Source organism: Schistocerca nitens, chromosome 12, assembly GCF_023898315.1.
Source record: "Schistocerca nitens isolate TAMUIC-IGC-003100 chromosome 12, iqSchNite1.1, whole genome shotgun sequence".
Classification (NCBI taxonomy): domain Eukaryota; kingdom Metazoa; phylum Arthropoda; class Insecta; order Orthoptera; family Acrididae; genus Schistocerca; species Schistocerca nitens.
Genome location: NC_064625.1, coordinates 36357807 through 36384729, shown reverse-complemented (window position 1 = coordinate 36384729; position 26923 = coordinate 36357807). Strand labels below are relative to the sequence as shown.

Below are 26923 nucleotides of genomic sequence, written 5' to 3'. Positions count from 1 at the left end.
GACAAGCTCAGAAAGATAAGGCCTATTTTTACGCACCTGAATGAAAAATTTAGTTCAGTTCATGGAGGAGTCATTAACTGTAGATAAACAGATGTGTGCTACCAAAGCCAGGCACCATCTCAAAATTTACATGCCAGATAAACGCCATAAATATGGCTATAAACTGTTTTTACTGTGTGGTGTATCTGGGTATGCTTACAAAAAGGAGATGTATACAGGACATGAATATGAATGGGACAAGAATGATGCAGAGCTGGAGCTTGGTGCCAGCAGCAATGTGGTTGTTAGATCTTGCCGGAATGTACCAGAGAATGTAAATGACAAAATTTACTTTGATTATTATTACACATCAATGCCGCTAATGCATTATTTGAAGGGAAGAGTCATTTTTATCTCTATGAACTGTTAGAAGAAATAGAGTTCACAATAAGAAACTCCCAGACGACAAGTCCCTGAGTAAAGAGGAAAGGGGTAAAAATGAGTTTATTGGAAATTTTGAAGGAACAGATAGATGTACTCTGGAAGGACAACAAGACAGTCACGTTGGTATCCACGTTTGTAGGACGTGACCCTGTAAGCAATGTAAAGACATATGATAGAAGTAGGAAGGAACATCTTTTTGTATCTGTCCAAAAATTTTGCAAATTTATAACAAACATTCGGAGGAGTCGAACTTCTAGACAGTTTCATTGGCAGATACAGAATCATAATGCGGAGTAAGAAGTAGTACTTTCGAATATTTTACCATCTTGTTGATGTAGCCACAATCAACAACTGGATTTTGTACCGCAGAGTTAACAGCGTCCGCAACCCAGTGTCTCAAGCTAAGGAGCTCCAATTAGCAAATTTTGGGATTGAACTGACTGAAAATTTGCTCAAAATTGGTTTCATTTCTACACCAAAGAGAAGATGGCCAAGTTTTATAGAGAAACCACGAGCAAAGAAGAAGAAGACAGCTCCACACCATCCAACTAAAAATGTCAGATTCGACCAGGTCGGACACTAGCCTGTTTATTTAGATAAAAAACAGAGGTGCAAAAATGAAAATTGCAAAGGTTATACCATTATTAAACGCAAAAAAATGTAACGTGGAGCTGTGTCTTGCAACTTTCACTAAATATCATGTACCGTGATTTTAATGTTTTCAGGTTTACTTTACAGAACTATCCTGCTTTAAATGCCACTGAGATCAATAATACGAAATTTAAGTTCAAAATCAGATATCTTATAAAATCTTTGTTCGATAAAATGTATTTGTTAGTTAATTTTCCTGTTTCATTTGCTGTTGTAAAAGTTTTGGCAACTGGAGAGAGTGTTATGTCTAAACACATGATGTAGCCAAATGGCAACAAGTAATAAATAATGACTTTCACATTGTTAAATGAGTTATATACTGTTTTCAATATTTTCCCATTCATTGGTGAACATTTTCTACCACATATATACTTTTTGCGCTAAAATAAAAATTCATGCAGTGTAGGGTTAAACTTCACGTTCAAGAAATCGTTCACACAGGAGAATCGTACAAACATACCGTAATTTGACCATCGGACAGGCTCCCGTACGGACGACATAGCAATAAGCAATCCCGGCATAGAGAAACAATTAAAAAATTGAAAGCAAGTAATTCACCAGCTTCGGCTTTCCAAACAGTACTCTACGGCATTTGCCCTTTACCTAACCTGCATTTATCGTGAATCTCTCGCCCAGCACAAAGTCCCAAGCGACTGGAAAAAAAAGCTCAGGTAGCTCCAATATATACACTACTGGACATTCAAATTGCTACACCACGACGATGACGTGCTACAGACGCGAAATTTAACCGACAGGAAGAAGATGCTGTGATATGCAAATGATTAGCTTTTCTGAGCATTCGCACAAGGTTGGCACCGGTGGCGACACGTACAACGTACTGACATGAGGCACGTTTCCAACCGATTTCTCATACACAAACAGCAGTTGACCGGCGTTGCCTGGAGAAACGTTGTTGTGATGCCTCGTGGAAGGAGGATAAATGCGTACCATCACGTTTCCGACTTTGATAAAGGTCGGATTGTAGCCTATCACGATTGCGGTTTATCGTATCGCGACATTACTGCTCGCGTTGGTCGAGATCCAATGACTGTTAGCAGAATATGGAATCGGTGGTTATAGGAGGGTAATACGGAACGCCATGCTGGATCGCAACGGCCTCGTATCACTAGCAGTCGAGATGACAGGCATCTTATCCGCATGGCTGTAACGGATCGTGGAGCCACGTTTCGATCCCTGAGTCAACAGATGGCTACGTTTGCAAAACAACAACCATCTGCACGAACAGTTCGCGTTTGCAGCAGCACGGAATATCAGCTCGAGGACCATGGCTGCGGTTACCCTTGACGCTGCATGACAGACAGGAGCGCTTACGATGGTGTACTCAACGACGAACCTGGGTGCACGAATGGCAAAACGTCATTTTTTCGGATGAATCCAGCTTCTGTTTACACCATCACGTCGGTCGCATCCGTGAATGGCGACATCGTGGTGAACGCACATTGGAAGCGTGTATTCGTCATCGCCATACTGGCGTATCAGCTGGCGTGATGTTATGGGGTGCAATTGGTTACACGTCTCGGTCACCTCTTGTTCGCATTGACGGCAATTTGAACAGTAGACGTTACATTTCAGATGTGTTACGACTCGTGGCTCTACCCTTCATGCGATCCCTGCGAAACCCTACATTTCAGCAGGTTAATGCACGATCGCATGTTGCAGGTTCTGTACGGGCTTTTCTGGATACAGAAAATGTTCGACTGCTGCCCTGGCCAGCACATTCTCCAGATCTCTCACCAATTGAAAACGTCTGGTCAATGGTGGCCGAGCAACTGACTCTTCACGATGCGCCAGTCACTATTCTTGATGAACTGTGGTATCGTGTTGAAGCTGCATGGGCAGCTGTACCTGTACACGCCATCCAGGCTCTGTTGGACTCAATGCCCAGGCGTATCAAGACTGTTATTACAGCCACAGGTAGTTGTTCTGGGTACTGATTTGTATGCACCCAAATTGCGTGAAAATGTAATCACATGTCATTTCTAGTATAATATATTTGTCCAATGAATAGCAGTTTACCATCTGCATTTCTTCTTGGTGTAGCAATTGAATGGCCAGTAGTGTAAAAAGGGGAAGTGAACGGACCCGCAAAATTACAGACTAATATCCCTCTGTTTGCTTCAGAGTCCTTGAACAAATTCTCAGTTCAAATATCATAAACATTCTCCAGACTGAGAAGCTTATATCCAAGAATCAGCATGGTTTCAGAAAGCATAGCTCGTGCGAAACTCAGGTTGTTATTTTCCGAGAACCATGGATGAAGGGCAATAGGCAGAGTCCATATTTCTAGATATCCGGAAAGCATTTGACACGGCGCCGCATTGCAGGCGGTGAACGAAGGTACGAGCACATGGAAAACTTCTTAAGTAGTAGAACCCAGTATGTTGTTCTCGACGGCGAGGGTTCATCAGAGACAAGGATATCGTCAGGAATGCCCCAGGGGAGTGATATAGGATTGCTGTTGTTCTCTGTATACACAAATCTGTGGTTGTTTTCTGATGATGTTATGGTGTACGGTAAGGTGTCGAAGTTGGGTGGCTGTAGGAAGATAGAAGACGACTTAAAATTTCCAAATAGTGTGAGGAATAGCAGCTAGTCCTAAACGTGGAAAAATGTAAATTAATGCGGATGAGTAGGAAGATAAAACGTGTAATGTTTAGGTACAGTATTACTAGTCTCCTGTTTCACACAGTCAAGTCGTTTAAATATCTGGGCGTAACGTTGCAAAGCGATATGAGGTGGAACGAGCATGTGAGAACCGTGGTAGAGAAGTCGAACGGTAGACTTCAGGTTATTGGGAGGATTTTAGGAAAGAGTGGTTCACCTGTAAAGGAGACCGCATATAAGACGTTGGTGCGACCTGTTCTTGAGTGCAGCTCTAGTGTTCGGGATCCACATCAGGGCATATTGAGGGACGACATCGAAGCAATTCAGAGGCGGGGTGCTAGATTTGTTACCGGTAGGTTCGAACAAAACGTAAGTGTTATGGAGATGTTTCGAGAACTCAAATGGGAATCCCTGTAGGGATGGCAACTTTTTTTTCCAGAAACACTATTGAGAAAATTTAGAGAACGGGCATCTGAAGCTGACTGCTGGACTGTTCTACTGCCGCAAACATACGTTGCGCGTAAGGACCACGAAGATAAGATACGAGAAATTAGGGCTCATTCAGAGGCATAGAGACAGTCGTTTTTCCTTCAGTTGCGAGTGGAATAGTGAAGGAAATTTCAAGTAATGGTACAGGGTACCCTCCGCCATGCACCGTACGGTGGCTTGCGGAGTATCTATGTAGATGTAGATGTTAAGTCAACGTGCCTCGATTGCTGGCACCTCTCAACTTCCTCTCTGACAGCAGCTCATTCTATGCTGCCTGTTGCTGTCCAGCGCCATCTGTTCGCCGGTTTTTGCACTCGTTTTTTTGGTTTCAATAAAACTCCTACATCATTTCGGAAATAGCTGTGAAGTTTTATCTCTCTACCTACATTTTTTTTTCGTCAGTCTTCTGACTAGTTTGATGCGGCCCGCCACGAATTCCTCTCCTGACACAACAAACAATAACTAGTTACTACGGCATAAAGAGACTAGCTAATTACCAAAAAATACACACAGTACTCGTCATATGTTATTTACTGAAGAACACTGTATACATTCACGAAACGTATTTAATTTCGCGCATTAACGATAGAAAAATCACTCCACGTATCCGCGAGTTTCGCGGCAGCCTAGTGACGGAAAACAACTCTTTCCGATTGACTTCTATAAGGCTCGTGACGGACACCTTCACTCTTCGAGGTTCACAACTATGAAATGACGAAGAGGCAACTGGGACAACAAACTCTCCCCGCGTACATTCTGTCCCGTGCCTCGCTGTAAACAAGCGTCACGCGGTTGGCTATCTGTGATCCCTCGTGAAGAATTCGCAGCACTATCACTCGGAGTTGTTTTCATGTGACAAGGCTTAAAAGTTCAATACTGTACTAACTCACTATGTTTGGGAAATTAGTTTGCCTACCTTATTATTATCATTCCGCATTGATTTACTTACCTTATTAACCCTCCTATCCCTATCAATTGAGATATGGAACAATACAAACGAAAAGAATAACATCCGCTAGGTTTCTTCGAGATTCGAACCCGGGTTCTCCAATTCCCAGCAAGTTACCTTTTTTTAATATATATATAGTTCGTTGCGTTTGGTCCTGGCGGAGGTCACAAGACATCCGTTCAAGTTGTTCGTTGATTCCTTGACACAGTTTTTTTTTATTACAGAGAGCACACAGCCCTCTGACCGAAACCGTTTCCCAGCCAGTTACCTTGGCCGTTGCGCTATCGGAGCTGTTGGCGAAAAGCGTTTACCATGTGGGTACAGAAGCGGCAGTTGTAAAAGTTTCTTTCCTCGATTTCTGGAAAAGTATGCGTTTTCGGATCCCATACCTGATGATGCCTATCGATCCCTCCAATTTTGAGTCGATTGCTCGTCATAACCTATAGGGGTGATTTTCTCAAAATTGCGGGGGTGTTGACCCAAAATATCTTAGAGTTCTTCGTTTTAGGTTGTACACAAGCGACCTGCCAAATTTGATCCGAATCGGTTGGCCGTATCTGAGGCCTTCCCCTTGTAAGATGAAGAGGGACAAGATACGACAAATACCAGGCGATAAAAAAGTGGACATACGACCGATTTGTCGAATCTCGTTGTAGTAACGCGAATGTAAGAACGAGAATACTTACGAGTGCGCTGCAGGTGCAGCGCTTCAATATACTGCCAACAAGGATTTTACGTTTGCTGCATTATCTTGGGCAAGAAATTTCATTTCGGAGTATAAAATTCGTCAACGGCACGTCACTTAATACGTCTCTCATAAGGAGGTACAAAATATAGAAGATATACCAAAGTGGCGGCTCTTTCCAGCACGCAAACGGATTCACTTACGACCGGTTTTAATCGTGATTACGTGATGAACACCGATCAAACAGGGTGCGAGTATCGGGTGAACATTCGACGCACGTTATCGCATAAGGGAGAAAAACGAACCCTTGTCGCAGTTGGTAGTAAAAACAATCTAACACATTCGTACACGGCGCAATATGCCATCACAGCCTCTGGAAAATTGTTGCCTAAGGTTTTCCTGTGTTTACAAGAAACGAATGTTACATTTAGTCCTCGGGTTATAGAATAGGTCAATCGTTTAACCGACTCATTGAAAAATGTTTACATTAGATGCTCCAAATCCGGGAAACTGACGAATGCGATTTACAGAACATTTCTTGAGAATGTTTTAAAACCATACTTTTCTGATAACAAGTTTTGTCTAATGTTGGATTCCTGGACCGGACAAATTAATACTACAATATATGACACAATGTTTCTAAATGGCGAGGGTCAGCCGAAGTGCGTAGTAAAAGTAATACCCCCAAACTGCACACCTGTGTGCCAGCCGTGTGATGTTTATTTCTATCGCCAGGTTAAAAACTTTATTTCCATTCTCTAGAATTGCAGTGTGCTTCTGGAAACCCAGCGGGAATTTCACAACCGCACGGATGCAATAACTATTCACAGCATAATTCATAACCAACTTTTAGCACCGATTTTTCAGGCAATGATATCATATGCATGGTACGCATCAAAATTAATTCCCGAAAAAGACATTTTTAAATGTAAAACAAGTTTGTTTTCCGCCGACTCTTCGGAGCAGTATAGCTGTCGAACGATTGTATTCATTAGATGTTCTTGGTGCCGTGAGTATCTTTGTTTCGAATGTTTATATGACAAGTACCATCTATCTAGTTGTTCGAAGAAAAGTGAGGACACGTAACAGTGATTGGAAGAGCCATTGTAAAGTGACCTGGAGTAACATTTTAGTTGTTTACTATCCCAAGAGGTTTGACAGATTTATTTGCCTACATTATTATTATCATTCCTTATTGATTTACTTACCTTATTAAACCCCCTATCCCAATCAATTGAGATATGGAAAAATACAAATTAAAGGAGTAACATCTTCTAGCTTTCTTCGAGATTCGAACCCAGGTTCTGCGATTCCCAGCCATTACCTTGGCCGTTGCGCTATCGCTGCTGTTGGCTTAAAGCGTTCACCATGTGGATACAGAAGCGGCAGATGTAAAATTTTCTTGCCTCGATTTCTGGAAAAATATACGTTTTCCGACCCCATACCTGATGATCAAGAAGGCTCTATTTACAATTATCTATCGATCCCGCCAATTTTGAGTCGATTGCTAGTCATAACCTTTAGGGGTGATTTTCTCAAAAACGCGGGGGTGCTGACCCAAAATATCTTAGATTCCTTCGTTTTAGGAAGTACACAAGCGACCTGCCAAATTTGAGCCTATTCGGTTGGCCGTGTCTGAGGCCTTCCCCTTGTCAGAGCAGCACTTGCAACCTACGTCCTCAATTATTTGCTTGACGTATTCCAATCTCTGTCTTCCTCTACAGTTTTTGCCCTCTACAGCTCCCTCTAGTACCATGGAAGTCATTCCCTCATGTCTTAGCAGATGTCCTATCATCCGGTCCATTCTCCTTATCAATGTTTTCCACACAGTCCTTTCCTCTCCGATTCTGCGTAGAACCTCCTCATTCCTTACCTCATCAGTCCACCTAATTTTCAACATTCGTTTGTAGCACCACATCTCAGATGCTTCGATTCTCTTCTGTTCCGGTTTTCCCACAGCCCATGTTTCACTACCATACAATGCTGTACTCCAGAAATACATTCTGAGAAATTTCTTCATCAAATTAAGGTCGATATTTGATATTAGTAGCCTACTCTTGGCCGGGAATGCCTTTTTTTTGTCATAGCTAGTATGCTTTTGATGTCCTCCTTGCTCCGTCATTGGTTATTTACTGCCTAGGTAGCAGAATTCCTTAACACCATCTATTTCGTGACCATCAATTCTGATGTTAAGTTTTTCGCTGTTCTCATTTCTAATACTTCTCATTACCTTCGTCTTTCTTCGATTTACTCTCAGTCCATACTGTGTACTCATTCATTCCGTTCAGCAGATCATGTAACTCTTCTTCACTTTCTCAGAATAGCAATGTCATCAGCGAATCGTATCATTGATATCCTTTCACTTTGAATTTTAATTCCACTTCTGAACCTTCCTTTTATTTCAATCATTGCTTCATCGATGTACAGATTGAACAGTAGGGGCGAAAGGCTACATCCTTACCTAACACACTTTTTAATACGAACACTTTGTCCTTGGTCGTCCACTCTTATTATTCCCTCTTGGCTGTTGTACATATTGTATATGACCCCTCCATCCCAATAGCTTACCCCTACTTTTCTCAGAATTTCGAACATCTTGCACCATTTTACAATGTCGAACGCTTTTTCCAGGTCGACAAATCCTATAAACCTGTCTTGATCTTTCTTTAGTCTTGCTTCCATTATTAACCGCATCGTCAGAATTGCCTCTCTCGTGCCTTTACTTTTTCTAAAGCCAAACTGATCGTCATCTAGCGCATCGACAGTTTTCTTTTGCATTCTTCTGTATATTATTCTTGTAAGCAACTTGGATGTATGAGCTGTTAAGCTGACTGTGCGATAATTCTCGCAGTTGTCAGCTCTTGCCGTCTTCGGAATTGTGTGGATGATGCTTTTCCGAAAGTCAGATGGTATGTCGCCAGACTCATATATTCTACACACCAACGTGAATAGTCGTTTTGTTGCCACTTCCCCAATGATTTTAGAAAGTCTGATGGAATGTTATCTATCCCTTTTACCTTATTTGACCTTAAGCCCAAAGCTCTTTTAAATTCTGATCCTAATACTGGATCCCCTATCTCTTCTAAATCGACTGCTGTTTCTTCTTCTATCACATCAGACAAATCTTCCCCCTCATAGAGGCTTTCAATGTTTTCTTTCCACCTATCAGCTTCCCCCTCTGCATTTAACAATGAGAATCCCGTTGCACTTTTAATCTTATCACCATTGCTTTTAATATCACCGAACGTTGTTTTGACTTTCCTGTATGCTGAGTCTGTCCTTCCGACATTTCTTTTTCGATCACATTTTTCCTGCAGCCATTTCGTCTTTCCTTCCCTGCACTTCCTATTTATTTAATTCCTCAGCAACTTGTATTTCTGTATTCCTGAGTTTCCCGGAACATTTTCGTACTTCCTCCTTTCATCAATCAACTGAAGTATTTCTTCTGTTATCTATAGTTTCATCGCAGTTACCTATGTTTTCCTTTCCAACTTCCGTGATGACCCCTTTTAGAGATGTCCATTCCTCTTCAACTGTACTGCCTACTGATGTATTCCTTATTGCTATATCTATAGCCTTAGTGAAATTTAAGTGTATCTCATCATTCCTTAGTACTTCCGTATCCGACTTCTTTGCGTATTGGTTCTTCCCGACTAATGTCCTAAACTTCAGCCTACTTTTCATCACTACTACATTGTGATATGAGTATATCTGCTTCTGGGTACGGTTTACAATCACCCGGCCTTTTCCAAGTATAACTCCTCCTCTTGTGATTCTGGAACAGGGTATTCGCTATTACTAGCTGAAACTTATTACAGAACTCAATTAGTCTTTCTCCTCTCTCATTTCTTGTCCCAAGGCCATATTCTTCTGTAACCTTTTCTTCTACTTCTTCCCCTACAACTGCATTCAAGTCCCCCAAGACTATTAGATTTTCATATCACTTTACATACTGTATTACTCTTTCAGTATCCTCATACACTTTCTCTATCTCTGCACCTTCACCTTGCGACGTCTGAATGTATACCTGAACTATCGTTGTCGGTGTTGGTTTGCTGTCTATTCTGGTAAGAACAACGCTGTCACTGAACTGTTCACAGTAACACACCCTCTGCCCTACCTTCCTATTCATAACGAATCCTACACCTGTTATACCATTTTCTGCTGCTGTTGATATTACCCGATACTCATCTGACCAGAAATCCTTGTCTTCTTTTCACTTCACTTCACTGACCCCTACTATATCTAGATTGAGCCTTTGCATTTCCCCTTCCAGATGTTCTAGTTTCCCAACCCTGTTCAAGCTTCTGACATTCCACGCCCCGACTCGTAGGACGTTATCCTTCCGTTGATTATTCAATTCTTTTCTCATGGTAACCTACCCCTTGGCAGTCCCCTCCCGGAGGTCCGAATGGGGGACTATTCCGGAGTCTGTTGCCAATGGAGAGATCGTCATGACAATTCTTCAATTACAGGCCACATGTCCTGTGGATACACGTTACGTGTCTTTAATGCAGTGGTTTCCAGTGCCTTCTGCAGCCTCATGCCGTTGATCATTGCTGATTATTTCGCCTTTAGGGGCAATTTCCCACCCCTAGGACAAGAGAGTGGCCTGAATCTCTGTCCGCTCTTCCGTCCTCTTTGACAAGGCCGTTGGCGGAATGAGGGTGACTTTTTATACCGGAAGTCTTCGGCCGCCAATGCTGATTATTAATCAAAATTTAAGCAGCGGTGGTATGCGATCTCGGGACCGAAGACGTGGATTTGTTTCCACCGGCTGCCACATGTATGCTGAGAACTGTAAGAAGAAATAGACACAAACCTATGTGCTTCCAGAGAGTGTGATGCATCTACAACGCAAGTATCCCTACATTTTAATGACACGTTGTGTTATATTGCACGACATGACGAATGCCATGTCGGATGACATGAGTCATGTTATACGACATGACATCGTTTATTTACTCCTGCGAAGGAGAGCTTCTGTAATACTTGGAGAGTAGGAGACGAGATACTGGCAGAAGTAAAGCTGTGAGGACAGCATGGTTAGCTCAGGTGGTAGAGCACTTGCCCGCGAAAGGCAAAGGTCCCGAGTTCGAGTCTCGTTCTGGCACACAGTTTTAATCTGCCAGGAAGTTTCAAAGATAACTGGATTTGCATCAAGACCAGTACCTACATCCAAACGAGAGAAAATAGACGAACAGATTGTAAGACTTGTTGTTAAAGAATATCTTCCGTTTAATGTAGCTGAGAGTGTAGAGTTTAGAAAAATGACTTATTTATTAAATGAATACTATGTACCTCCCAGTAGAAAAACGCTCTCCAACAATTGACTCTCTCAAGTGTTCGACAAGACACTAATGCGACTAAGATCTGCAGTGCAAGCTGCATCCTAGATCTGCATTACGACCGATGGATGGACATCTATGAAAAATGAGAATTATGCTCACCTCATTGATGCAAACTGCAATCTGAAGTCATACTTCTCACCTAGTTTAAAATTCCATGACAGGCATACAGCTGAAAACAATTCCAGTGAATTACAAAATGTAACTTCAACTTTTGGTATTACCAATAAAATTGTAACTTGCACTACAGATCATGTACCTAATATGGGGAAGGCTGTGATGATGTGCAAATCGTGGCATGTACTTTGTTTTGCACATACACTGATTTAATTGTGCAAGCGAGCCTTGAACCAGCTACAGACAGAAGGGCAAAAGTGAAGTCGATAGTGCAATTTTTCAAAAGAAGTCCTCAAGCACTTGAGAAATTACACAACATTCAGAAGCAAATGGGCTTCCCTACATCAACAAGGAAACATGATTGTCCTACGAGATGGAATTCCAGGTATGAAATGTTTGACAGGCTTTTGAAAATCAAAGAGCCTTTGCATAGCACCTTCGCCATCCTCCGTGTGGATTCATAAACAAAACTGTTCAGTGACGTTTGGTCAGTCATTGAAAAATCTTGCGAAATAGTATCTCCTTTTGAGCAAGTAACAATAGAAATCAGCAGCGTAAGAAATGTAACCTTGTCGAAAGTTCTCTTATTAAGCAAAGGTTTACAAAGTCATCACAGCAATGAAGCCATTAATACAGTAACTACTAAGCTTGAGGATGGAATCTGTACCCTCTTCGTTCAAAAGTTTGCAGATACAGCAATTGCTTATGAAGCAACATTATTGGATCCTCGCTTCAGAGAGAATGGATTTCCAAAACCTGGGCATTGGTTAAAAGAAACAAGAGATGCCTTAATTACAAGTGCTGTGCAATACGACAGAAACCCACTCGGTATTTTACAGACAATCCACTACCAGCCAAAGCAGTTGTGCTGAGCACATTCAGCTCTAGCAGTGTCAACATTTGGCAAGAATTTGACCAAGCTGTAGGATGGTTGAACCAAAGTATACACAATCCACGTGCTGCAAGTATAGTAGACGTTGATAAATGTATGTATGAATATGGCGCTGAAACACATATCACAAGATCGACTACTGTGACGGAAAGAAAACCATGTTGTTTCCTACGCTGTTTGAAATAATGAAACATCTTTGTATTATGGCCACCTCTATTCCATGTGAGCGCCTATTTTCAAAGCAGGGGTAAACAATAATAGACAAACGATCCCGTCTTTCAAGCGAAAAAGTATCAAAAATGATATTTCTAAACTACAGCTTAAATAGGTAGGCCTACAGTAGGTCTACTCAAAACTGAAACAGTAAAACTTCAGCTGATTTTGTTCTTCTCTGGACAATGTGCCCTGAATTTGTATTTGACTGTATTTTGTTTAGTCCACTAAATCTTACATGTAGCTGCCTTCACGCACATTTTTCTCAAATTTGTTGCTCACAGAAGACACTTGTTTTTGCTCACCATTCAGTGACTTTAATTTTTTCGAGTATGTTTATTTATTTACGTGTTTGAGAATAATTATCTGATTTATATATGTCGATGTTTGTATGTTTATATTTGTAAATGTGCTATGTTTGGATATTTCACAATACAGGCATCTTAATACGTGTGTATCATAAATAATTCTGAGGCAAATCAACAATGGTAGTTTGATACTTTTGTTTTTGGCGTCCTGATACTGTGATAAAAACTGCATTCCAACAGCAACTTAATTTCATCTCTGATTTCCAGGCGAAGTTTATAATAAATTGATAATACATCTGCTTGCTGTGAGTACTTGAGGGAACTCCATATACCTGTACATCAAACAAACTTCTTTAGCAAGAATTGTAAGTGGTTTGGAGCCAGATCTGACATACTGGTATCACAAAGGCGTTACACTGTATGAATTGGTTTAAATTTTAGTCTGGATTTTATACTTCAAGGAAACATACCGATCTCTGCGTTACTTTGAAATGTCTTAACATGTTTTCCAGTTCTATGAAGTGTACATATATGAGCTGTACCCAGCCGACTTGTGAATGTTTGATGAAAAGCTGCCATACTTGACCATTGTGTTACATGCTCCAGTCTGTTACGATATTTTTTGATCTGTTTGCATGTCACTTTGCAGTCCTCTGCCTCGCGGAGTGGCTGTGCGGTTTGAGTCGCCATGTCACGGATTGCGCGGCCCCTCCCGCCTGAGGTTCGAGTCCTCGCTCGGGCATGGGTGTGTGTGTCGTTCTTAGTATAAGTTAGTTTAAGTAGTTGTGTAAGTCTAGGGACCGATGACGTCAGCAGTTTGGTCCCTTAAGAATTCACACACATTTTGAAGATTTGCAGTCCTGCTCTGTGTGACAAATTAACCGTGAGTAAAATTTAACCGTGAGTAAGAAATGTGAATCATCCACAAGGAGTGCTATACTTCAAGGACCACAAGGGAATAGTTGAAAGAAGTTAAATAATAGTGATTCAGTTTTTGACTAGTGAAGTGAGCCAAGGTTTTCCAGTAGGTGTATTTCATTTCTTTAATGTGTTCATTGTGCTGTTACTGATTGGTGAACATAGTCTAGAGAACATATTTATTTTCTGACCAATGTCTAGAGTGATATCGAATCAATCAAAATAGTTGTGAATAAAATGCAAATCACAGTTAGGAGACTCGGAAGGTTCTACAGCTGTATGTTTAAAATTAATAAATTATAAGCTTCATAAAAATCTAGAACTTTTTAATCAACGCTATAAATAAAAATATTATTCAAACTGGTTTATAACGACAATTACTGTTCTAGTTCTTTTGGACTGGCCTCCAAATATTTCTCCACAATGACGAAAACTGCTATGTTCAAGTACTCTCTAAGTTTTCTTTTGAAGTCTGATAACGCTTCCACATATTTCACACTATTGACCTTTGAGGTATCTTTATCAGCAACTTTGTGTCATGAAATTTTGATATAATAATTATTTTTGTTTCTTGTGTGAAATTGTGCCCTTCTTTGTTTAACATACGCACACTGTTTATTTTTAAAAACATGATCCTTCTTTATAGGTACACGTAGGGAACCACCGGTATTGAGTATTCATTGAAATTATTCTTGCAAGATAGTCTGGGTAACAGCCGAGCAATACATCTTACTGATTTCGTTTGATGATTTATAGCCTGTTTCTACATGTATATTCGCTGCTCTGATCCGTATAATTATGCAGTATAACAAATGCGACTGAATTAAGACCACTGGACTGTTAAAAAAAATTCATTTTTCTGTCATTTAATTCCAAGTTTACAAGAATCAATTGCTTCTGGCAGCTGCCAATATGAACAATTTGTAAAAGCGCTTTTCTAGGTGTAATTCATGCTGGCAAAATGGTGCAAACAGGTATGTGACCCTAGTGTTATGTTACCATCCAGTCACTAAATAAATAATGGATAAAGTATTGCAGACCTTATGGGCATAACATCTAAATTCAGTGCCTCTATTTCGAGAATGTTATCTCAATAAATTATATCTCATGATACACCTTTTCAAGAGTGCATACAGATTATCACTCATAAAACCTATCAAAATTAGGCACTAGAATACAGGGCAACGAGTTTGGCAAAATCTTTATACTAACGTCTGTCCTCAGCCAACTGGAAAGTCACATGACACGAAAGCAGCACATTTGGTGCAGGAAATACGAAACTGCCAAGACACCTGACTGAAAGTTTCTTACTTTCTGCGATGATTGCCACTCTCCGCCTCATTTGTGTTTGTATGGCAATATTTATACAGTAGACATTCAGGATGATATAATCTGTAGGCGTATACGACTTCAAAGGACAAACTGTTTCAGTGTTTCGAAACACTACATAGTACTGTTTCAAAGCCGGTACATGTTTCAGATTGCCCAACTCTACGATCTTACGCGTACCACATCGTATATTCGCTTCTACTTGCGCTTATGATTGTCATTCATCAAGTTTATTAAGGCATACAATTGCCTTCCAAAAATAAGTGACGAGATAATACCAACAATGACGGACGTCGAATTGAAGTGATCCATAATTCTGAAATTGAGTTTATATCAGTGACAGCTGACGCCAACTAAATGGGTACAGATTAATTTCTTGGTCGATAATAACTTAACACATTCCCGGGGAATCCGAGACACTTACCTATTAAGGCATTAAGTGATTTATTATGAAATCATATATGCAGTTACATTACGTAAGCTCGCTGATATTATTTTCTTGTCGTTGTAGCTCAAATGTACAGTTAGCGCCGCACAGCGGTGTTAGCGCGAAATACTTGGCTCTTAACGCAACGGCACTAACAATTCAGCATATTTCGTGGTAAGGCAGTTCTAATGAGTGCCATGTGAACACCACAAATGAGGCATTTGACGGGGCAGTGAACATTATACGTTATGTTATTCACTCTTGTGAGATCGTAATCGATATATGGTGCAACAAATTGCGTTGTTACCTTTAGCTTCATTTGCATTTCACTACTCGTTATTTTCCATTGGTAATTTCTTTATCGGCCATCGTCTCCTGATTTTAACGAGTCATTTATCATTTATTCAAACACATGCATAAACACATGCACACACAATTTTGCATGTTTTCTGTTCATTCTTAGTTGCTTCTACATAATTTCTAGGTTAGCGCCCGCTGATTCACTCGAGTAGACTGTATGGACTGCAAAGATTTTTTTCTCTTTAATCGCAATTTTATGTTGTTGACAAACTGTAAATCTAAACTTTTCACGCTATGTAAGGCTACAGAAGCATGGTCTTTTCCGAACGTTCTTCTGACTAGAATGCTATTCTCTTTGCTGGAGCCCAAGGTTTTGATTAATCATGCCTTTTGCGTTCCTGAGGTGAGATTTCCATAGAAACATTCGTTCCCTAACACATTCAACAGAGAAGTGAAATACCAGTTTTCACAGATTTAGTTTACGTTTTTTTAAAATAGCGAGATACTTTCTTAAATTTTACACCCCCCTATTTCACCCCTGCATTGGTTGAGTTTCCAAAAACAGTGACATACTTATTTTTTTATTTGTAACAAAGAAGCCAAATTCAAACTTACATAGACATAACTTTAAAACGCGTTCGTAATGAAATATTTTATAAAACGTGTCATCCCATATTTCACCCCATTAGGGACTGAATTTGCATAAACACTGAAACATGTTTTTTAAATGAAACTGGCAAGTTAAACACAAATTTTCGTAGATGTAGCTTCAAAAATACTTTGTTAAGTCTGTAAAATGATTTCATTTTCAAAAAAATCTTTCGCCCACTATTTCACTTCCATACTGAAACACGTATTTCTTCATTTCTGACGAAGAAACCAAATACTAATTTTCGAAGGTATAGCTTCAAAATTGCCTTAATGGCGACATATCTTCGCTGGGGAATTTCGGAAAAAAAACCATTTAAACGACGCCTACAGTTTGAGATCAACACCGTCTCCAAACTTCAAGTTTCTATTCTTAGCTGTTTGGGCTGGGCGACGAGTAGTCTATGAGTCAGGACATTACCTTTTAGTTTATTACACCATCTCGCTGAAGATGTGGTCCATCTATGCAACCAAATTAAAGGCTGTTTGATTTTATGCCAAACACGTTTTGCTTTCTTTTATTTACGAAGTATCTTTAGTGAGCTGCAATACATGTTCCCTGAATGCATGTAATAAATGTGTTATATTTGCGTATGTGTTACTGTATTAAAATTTGTTTCTTTCGTAACAATAACAGAATAACGGAAAACAATTGTATTTTCATTATTCTGTTACGAAAGAAACAATTTTTTGGTGCACCAGTTTTGTAACGTTGAATTACTGCTTGGTCCTCACCATGATCATTTGGTGGTTTTCTCATTGCCGAGTGTTTCTTTTTCTTTGTTGTGATTTCATTCTCCTGCCCCATATGGGCAGGGGAGGGCTATCAGCGACACAATCCGCCGCTCTTCAGCCGAATGACAAGAACTAATACAAGACTAAAATGTTACATATAAGGCGATAAAACAGGTGGACATAAAACAGAGTAAGGGGAGATAATGGAGGTAAAAATACACTGACATGAAGACGTTCATGGGGGGACAATTAAAAAAGTCGACATAAAGTTAAAAAACAAAGTTGGCGATTCTTAAAACACAAAGAAGGCACTGAAGGCACACACACAGGTTAAAAGGCGGCCACAGTATTAAAAACGCTCTAGAACAGCACACTTTAAACCCACTTGGAGCACACATGATGAAGAAATAAAACTTCCAGGTGGGACCTGCCGAGGGAGAGTAGGGGCGTCAGCGGAGACTTAAGGGGCAGGAGATGAAGAGGGAAGACAAGGCAGGGGGGAGCGCAGAGACACTGAAGGGGAGCACAGGGAGGGGGAGTAGGGGAAAGCCGCTCAGCCAGCCGGAGTGGCCGTGCGGTTTTAGGCGCTACAGTCTGGAGCCAAGCGACCGCTACAGTCGCAGGTTCGAATCCTGCCTCGGGCATGGATGTGTGTGATGTCCGTAGTTAGGTTTAATTAGTTCCGAGTTCTAGGCACCTGATGACCTCAGAAGTTAAGTCGCATAGTACTCAGAGCCATTTCAACCATTTTGAACCATTTGAAAGCCACTCAGGAGAATGGAGGGAACCCTGAGGAGGAGGCAGAGGAAGATGGGGTTACAGTCGGTAGGAAGAGTGGATGTCAGGGTGAAGCTCATCATCCGGGAGGGGTAGATGATGGAAGTTGTGTTGGGAAAGGAGGCGGAGGGTGTGGGGACGGAGAGAGAATGGGACACAACAGTAAAGACACGGCAATGGGCTGGGGGTAGAGAGGAAGGGAGACACCAGGGGGTGAGGGGGATCAATGTGGCGGACAATATATAGTGTGCGGATGTGTTCAAGGAAAAGGAGTAGGTGGGGGAAGGGGATGAGGTCGTAGAGGATGCGCGTGCGGGACAGAAGGCAGATGCGGAAGGTGAGGCGGAGCGCATGGCGTTCGAGGATTTGGAGGGATTTATAGAACCTGGGAGGGGCGGAAATCCAAGCCACGCTGGCATAACAGAGGATGGGGCAGATCAAGGATTTATAGGTGTGAAGGATGATGGAAGGATGCAGACCCCATGTCCAGCCGGACAGGAGTTTCAGGAGGCGGAGTCTGTTGTGAGCTTTGTGTTGGATGGTAAGGAGATGGGGAGTCCAGGTGAGGTGGCGGTCGAGGGTGATTGCCGAGTGTTGTGACCTCATCCCTCAAATAACTGTATGTTGGAGTAGACGTCTCCAAGCACAACAACCTTCAGCTTTTCTTAATACTCGTATACTGTGAAGACGTAACCGGTAACCTTCTTCGCTGAGATTTGCATATTTTGTAATTATGCAAGAAGAAATTTATTTTTTGATGAGTCTATGAATGTTTGATAAACTGAATCCCGATATGGAAAGAAGCATTTATATTGTGAGCAATACAGAAGGTGATAAAGGATTTTTACTTCGAGTAATTGAAAATAGCTATAAAGGACATTAAAGCTGAAAGCATTTAATTTCAGTTGGACTGCTGTGCTGGAGATCCATTGTTTTGAGCTGAGTGCTCTAGTACACATAATCGCTGGTTGTGTAAGCAATGCGGAACTCAGCAGCAGTAACATGATTGAATGAAAAATTTCTAATACGACAGCGCAACATTTTTTTCTAAAAAAGACAAAGTGCAAAGTAATAAATAAATAATAAGTATAAAGCAATTAATGATGACCACTGAAAAATTTTTAAAATATTATCAATCGCAAATAAGTACGTATTATCCGCTGCAATACCAAATAGGGAGGTTGGGAGTACTTTATGCCTCTTTGGAAAATATTGTGATCTATTCATGTACTTTGTATGTTAAAATTTTGACACAGATGTTAATTATTTCTAATGATTTATTATGACAGGTTCTGTATTTGTTTTAAATCTTTCAATGAAACTATAACCAAAAATCTGAGTCGTGGTACTGATTGTGACTTTTTCCAGAAATCGTCATATTCATATTTTCTGATTCAGGACCCATCTTTATACTGAGGTGAAAAATATGATGGAATACCTCCTAATATCGTGTCGGATCTCATTTTGCCTGACATAATGCAGCAGTACGATGTGGCATGGACTCAACAAGTCGTTGAAAGGGCCCTGGAGAAATACCGAGCCATGCTGCATCTACAGCCCTCCATACTTGCGAAACTGTTGCCAGTGCAGGAGACTGTGCACTAACTGATCTCTCTAGCATCCCCCATAAATGTTTGGTGGCATTAATGTCGGGCGATCTGGGTGCCCAAATCATTCACTAGAATCGTCCAGAATGTTCTTCAAACCAGTTGGGAACATTTGTGCCCGGTGACATAGTGCATTGTCATCCATAACACGAAGTCCGCGAATGTCTGCAGACGGCCTCCAAATAGCCGAACATAACTATTTCCAGTCAGTTGGACCAGAGGATTCAGTACATTCCATGTAAACGCAGCCCAAACCATTATGGAGCACACCACCAGCTTGCGCAGTGCCCGGTTGACAACTGGGGCCCATGACTTCGTGGGGTCCACGCCATATTCCAAACCTACCATCAGCTCATACCAAATGAAATCAGAACTCATCTGACCAGGTCACTGTCTTCCAGACGTCTACAGTCCAATCGATACGGTCACGAACCGAGGAGAGGCGCTGCAGGCGGCGTCGTGCTGTCGGCATGGACACTATCGTTCGTCTGCTGCCACAGGCCAGTAAAGCCAGATTTCGTCATATGTCCCGCCTCGATTTCTGGGGTTATTTCACGAAATGTTGCTTGTCTGTTAGCACTGGCATGTCTAAGCAAAAGCCGCTGCTCACGGTCGTTAAGTGAAGGCCGTCAGCCACTGCTTCGACAGTGTGGGAGGTAATGCCCGAAGTTTGGTGTTCTCGGCACACTGTTGACACTGCGGATCTCGGAATACCGAATTTCGTAACAATTTCCGAAATGAAAAGTGCCATGCTTCTAGCTCCAACTACTACTCAGCGTTCAGAATCCTTTAACTGCTGTCGTGTGGCCATAATCGCGCTGGGAACCTTTTCACATGAATTACCTGAGTACAAAAGACTACAACAATACACTACCGTCTTATTTGTATACTGTATGTACGCTGTAATATAGCCATCTGAATATGTGGATGCTGTTGTCCCATGACGTTTGTCGCCTTAATGTACGTCTTTAAAGCGTATGTAGTGAATAAAAGTCAATGACAATTAACGAAATTTACATTTTTAAGTTTATTGTGGAAATACGGCCAGCACATCTCTGTGTACAAATTACGGAAAATGCGTTGGTATGGCTAGGATTGCGCTGAAAGAGATATCTAGCTTCTGGACCCTATTTATAGATCAGTTGCCTGATATATTAAACATTTTGCGACTGTCGGCTCAGCAACCGTGTATGCAATTATAAAAAATGTAATAGTCAGCCAACCGGTTACACACAATTTTTTAAAAAACACATTAACCAGGTTTCGTTAGTTCTAAGACTATCTTCATCATAACGGTAAAAGTTACCTTCAAAAATATATAAGGTATAAATAATATACATAAAATAGATAATATGTTAAAAATCTCAACTAAAACCAGAAAACAGTACATGCATGAAATCCCTTAACAACATTATAATTTCAGCACCAGGGCTCTCGTCAAATGACATTTGTGTTCCATGAGTTATTTTTCATTATCATTTTTATTCTTGACTCATGGAACACAAACATGTCATTTGACGAGAGCACTGGTGCTGAAATTTTGAAGATGTTATGTGATTTCATGTAATTTCAGTTTTCTGGTTTTAGTTGAGAATTTTCACACATTTATCTATTTTATGTGTATTATTTATACCTTATATATTTTTCTAGGTAACTTTTAACATTCTGATGAAGATAGTCTTAGAATTATCGAAACCTGGTTAATCAGTTTTTTTTTTTAAATGTTTGCATCCGGGTGGCTGACTATTACATTTTATATAATTGCATACACGGTTGCTGAGCCCACAGTCGCAAAATGTTTAATATATCAGGCAACTGATCTATAAATAGGGTCCAGAAGCTAGATATCTCTTTTAGCGCAATCCTAGCCATACCAACGCATTTTGCGTAATTTGTACACAGAGATGTGCTGGCCGTATTTCCACAATAAACTTAAAAATGTAAATTTCGTTAATTGTCATTGACTTTTATTCACTACATGCGCTTTAAAGATGTACATTAAGGCGACAAAAGTCATGGGACAACAGCATCCACATATTCAGATGGCTATATTACAGCGTACATACAGTATACAAATAAAACGGTAGTGTATTGATGTAGTCTTTTGTACTCAGGTGATTCATGTGAAAAGGTTCCCAGCGCGATTATGGCCACACGACAGCAGAAAGGATTCTGAACGCTGAGTAGTAGTTGGAGCTACAAGCATGGCACTTTTCATTTCGGAAATTGTTGCCTGTTAAGAAAATACGTCATTAACAAAAGTTAGCAAAAATATGTATTTTCTTATCTTCAGTGGTGGGCTCTCGCAGGAGAGCTTCTGTAAAGTTTGGAAGGTAGTACACGAGGTATTGGCAGAAGTAAAGCTGTGAGGACGGGGCGTGAGTCGTGCTTGGGTAGCTCAATTGGTAGAGCACTTGCCCGCGAAAGGCAGATGGTAGAGCACTTGCCCGCGAAAGCCAAAGATCCCGAGTCTCGGTCTGGGCACACAGTTTTAATCTGCCAGGAAGTTTCAACATCGCTCGTGTACAACTCAGCTTGCGCTTTTCCCACATGATATACTAAGAACTGCAGATGAAGCGCAACAGGTAGATTCAAAATTTCTAGATATCCGGAAAGCATTCGACACGGCTCTCCATTGCAAACTGTCAACGAAGGTACGAGCATATGGAATAAGTTCACAGATATGCGAGTGGCTCAAGACTTCTCAAATAACAGAACCCAGTACGTTGTTCTCGACGTCGAGTGTTCCTCGGAGACAAGGATATCGTCAGAAGTGCGCAGAGAATTGTGCTAGGACGGCTGTTGTTCTCTATATACATAAATGATCTGGCTGACAGGGTGAGCAGCAGTCTGCAGTTGTTTGTTGATGATGCCGTGGTAACGATAAGGTGTCGAAGTTGACTGACTTTAGGAAATCAGAAGACAACTTAGACAGTTTCCAGTTGGTGTGACGAATGACCCTAGCAAGTCCTAAATGTGGAAAAATGTAAGTTAATGCGGATGAGTAGGAAGATCAGATCTGTCAAGTTCGGATACAGGATTACTAGTGTCTTGCTTGACACAGTCAAGTCGTTTAAATATCTATGCGTAACTTTGCAAAGCGATATCAGATGGAACGAGCATGTGAGAACTTTGGTAGGGGAAGGCGATCGGCCGACTTCGGTTAGACCGCATATAGGACGCTGGCGCAACCTATTCTTGAGTACTACTCCAGTGTTTGGGACCCGTACCACGGCATATTGAAGGAAGACATCGAAGCAATTTAGCGGCGGGGTGCTAGATTTATTGCCGGTAGGTTCGAACAAAACGTAAGTGTTATGGAGATGCTTCGGGAACTCAAATGGGAAACCCTGTAGGGAAGGCGACGTTCTTTTCGAGAAACACTATTGAAAAAGTTTGGAGCACTGCATTTGTAGCTGACTGCAGAACGATTCTACTGCCGTCAACGTACGTTGCGGGTAAGGGCCACGAAGATAATAACAATAAATCGGGCCTCATGCGGAGGCAGTTGTTTTTCTCTCGCTCCATTTGCGAGTGGAGCAGGAGAGGAAAGTAGTGGTACATGGTACCCTCCGCCATGCACCATACGCTGGCTTGCGGAGTATCTATGAAGATGTAGATGTAAAGTGAACATGCCGCAATTCCCGGCGCCTCTCAATTCCGCCTCTCATTGCAGCTCACTCTACGCACTATTATCATGCTGCGTCATTGTCATGTTGCTGTCTAGCGCCATCTGTTGGCCGGTTTTTGCACTCGTTCTTTGGTTTCAATGAAACCCCCAAGTCATTTCATAAACGATTGTCAAGTTTTCTCTCTTCCTGCGTTATTACGTGAATTAATGCGTTTTCAAATGTTATAGAACCTTTGGGTCACCCTGTATTTTGTTACACATAAACAACAAATAAATACACATAATATAAGGTTAACATAAAATCGATTACTTTACACTTTTTTCCGGATACTTTGCTCATCGCTCGTAGTTCACAGAAAGCGTCTGGCTTACGATTTGGATCTTAAAAGAGTATAAATTTTATATGCTTATAATTACAATTTAACAATTTTAGAAATTTGTCCTGTACTTGTACTGTGAAACCTTGCATCTTTCCTAATTTCATGACTCTAGCTGAACGTTTCAGTGAGTGTATTTGCGAATATCAAAATATGCGACATAAATGGCCTATCTGTTGAATGGATTGACTTGGAAGTATAAATATTTTAAACCACCTAGGAACTGTAGACCTTGGTATGTGGCACAAATTAAAAAAAAAAAAAAAGATAAAATGCCCATATGTGTGAAATCTTATGGGACTTAACTGCTAAGGTCATTAGTCCTTAAGCTTACACACTACTTAACCTAAATTATCCTAAGGACACACACACACACACACACACACACACACACACACACACACACACACACACAGATGCTGTAACATCTCGGTTCAGTTTACAGTGATAAAAGCTATAGAAAGAATAATTTAAAATTAAGAATAGAATTTTTAGAGGGGAAAATAGTGTAGAATCAGAGTTCGGTAATTGCAGATCAAAATTATAGTATGTCAAGAGGTTTAACGTCTAAGTACAGCAAAGCCACGGAAGCTCCGTCATGGAGAAGGCAGTGACGTTAAACTCTTGTGATGAAAAACCTATAAAAAGGTCTGATCGTCATTATTGTAGCCTTTTTTTCTCTTGATTGTTTCGTGAAAGGGCGGGCAACCCGTGTCAGTCAGCGAGACAACAACTAGATTGGACTTTATCGTGTTAAGATTCACGATAAACTGTTACAATATTACGGAATTTAAAAGTGATGTAGTGTACGATCTCTGACTGTTGGTAGCAACGGAGTATTAAGGGGATATTAGGTCTTTAGTGCTAGATTGGAACTTTACGGACATATAGACGGCAGAAACTCAAATTATCTGCTGATACGAGTGAATTCAGAGGTACCGGTATTCAGATATTAACGTGTGGACTCTTGAAAGTGTCGTGTGCCGTTAGTTGCGAATCTGGACGTAGAGCGCGTGCATATCGGCATTTGTGGACTATTTAGATTCCTCCAGGCTATGAACCTTTTAAATAGACCATCATCCATCACCATCTTAATCCTTGAATATAGAGTGAAAGTGAAATACAAGAATGTTGTAGTTATTTCATTTACCTAGTACTAACCAGTGAAGGTTTTTCGGAACCAAATCTATTCAGCAGTAAGTCAGCACCATCTAGCGGAAAGCGTAGGCATTAACTAACACGCTAACTGAAGTGAACGTTTACGTGTTTTACGGACTGCTTAATATGAACTTTTGTGACACTCTGACGTCCCCACTCCCTCCGAAAAGTGGAGCAGGCTGTCTTAATCATAAAAGGGGAGAGTTTTAGCCGGACAAATTACTAAATAAAAGCGATATTTACAAGACTCGCAGTAATAGTAAAATACAAGACCCGCACCTCATCGGGGAGTCTTCGCTGTCACGTCGGGAAGTAAAGCCGGAAAACCTACCGACGATACGTATCTACGAGCAGACGTCGACGTGGAGTACCTAAAAAGGGAACCACGAGAGAGTTGGGGATGCTCCGCCGGGACCAGCCGCACAGTCCAGGACTGAAGCGCCTGAGACCGCTCGGCTAACCCCGCGCGGCCATAAATTTCAACCTGATTGCCTGAGAAAAAGGATTCTTAACAGTTGGGCAGACAGACGACAGGCAGGCAGGTAGACATGCGGAAAACAAAGCGATCCTATAATTTTTCCGTTAGAGGTATGGAATCCTGAAAAAAATGCTGTGCAACAATTAGGTGTCTAGAAAGTGCAAACTAGTGTTGAAACGCTTGACTTCTAAGGACGCCAAGTAATGCTGAAGCAAGGAAGGTGCTTTTAGTTTGGCTTACTGGGTACTTCTCCGGTGGGAGACCGCTGTTGGTGGCGAACATCTTGCGCAGGACTCCGAGAGCCTCGTCGTGCCTGCCGACAGCGAGCAGGAACTTGGGGCTTTCCGGCAGTAACAGCCACAGCCCCAGGAAGGTGGCGGCGCTGGGAACAGCGCCCAGGATCAGGAAAACCCTCCAGGACCGCATCGTGATCCACGGCAGTGGGGCTGCCCAAGGCTGAGGAATCACCGCCCAAGCCAGTCCTGAAACGTCAAGAAGTACTGGATCAGGAACAGGTTCCAGGATTTGCAAAAACACACTGACCAAGCCAATCCTTCAACACTCAGCTCTGGACCAGGAAGAGTTGCCAGGAGCACACACTGATCTGTATCAGTTACAGGTGCCAGGAGCTGGAGATATAGAGGCCAAGCCAATCATGAAACACTCAGCCTTGGATCAGGAAGATGCCATTCACAGCAGTTGGGCTGTCAATGTTCTGCAGAATCACCATCCAAGTCAGTCCTGAAATGTCAAGTCTTTGATTAGTAAGTGGAGACATCAGCCACAGATACACTCATGAAGACAGTCCTGGATCAGAAACAGCCCTCAGGTGTGAAGATGATTCATGGCTGTTGGGACACCTATGTCGTCCAGAATAACCCTCCAAGCCAGTCCTGAAATGTCAAGCCCTGGACCGGGAAAAGGTGCCAGGAGTTGTGTGATTACCAATCAATGAAATCTCTAAATACCAGGATCTCTATGAGGAAGAAGCCCATGTGCAGACGGTAATTCATAGAAGTTGGGCGGCCATTCTGCAGAATCACTGTACAAGCCAGTGCTGAAAGTCAAATTCCGGATCAGTAAGAGGTGCCAAGAGCTGCAGATACACTGACCAAGCCAGTCCTGAAACACAGTCCTGAAACGGCAAGTACTGGATCAGGTAGAGGTTCTGGGGTTTGCAAACACACTGACCAAGCCAATCCTCCAGCACTTAGCTCTGGACCAGGAAGATGTGCCAGGAGAACACAGTGATCTGTATCAGCTACAGGTGCCAGAAGCTGGAGATGAGAGACCAATCCAGTCAGGAAACACTCAGCCTTGGATCAGGAAGAGACCAGAGGAGTATAGAGTGATACATAGCAGTTGGGCTGTCCATGTTCTGCAGAGTCACCATCCAAGCCAGTCTTGAAACGTCCTTGGTCAGTAAGTGGTGGCATGAGCCACAGATATGGTCCTGAAACAGTGAGTTCTGGATCAGAAACAGTCCCCAAGGTGTGAGGGTGATTCATGGCAGTTGGGATGCCCATGTTGTGCAGAATAACCCTGCAAGCCACAGATACACTCATGAAGACAGTTCTGGATCAGAAACAGCCCTCAGGTGTGACGATGATTCATGGCTGTTGGGACACCTATGTCGTCCAGAATAACCCTCCAAGCCAGTCCTGAAATGTAAAGCCCTGGACCGGGAAAAGGAGTCAGGAGTTGTGTGATTACCAATCAATGTAATCTCTAAATACCAGGATCTCTATCAGGAAGAAGCCCCATGTGCAGACGGTAATTCATAGAAGTTGGGCTGCTGTTCTGCAGAATCACTGAACAAACCAGTTCCGAAACGTCAA

At 41.6% G+C, this 26923-nt stretch overlaps 1 protein-coding gene across 1 annotated transcript in view; it reads right to left on the bottom strand.

Moving 5' to 3' along the window:
• Window positions 1–26923, bottom strand: part of LOC126214885 (synaptic vesicle glycoprotein 2A-like) — a 120302-nt gene that overhangs the window by 53842 nt on the left and 39537 nt on the right. The window contains exon 5 of the mRNA XM_049941530.1: window positions 25326–25567. Within this exon, the coding sequence (XP_049797487.1) occupies window positions 25326–25567 (242 nt within the window). The remainder of the gene's footprint in view (window positions 1–25325; window positions 25568–26923) is intronic.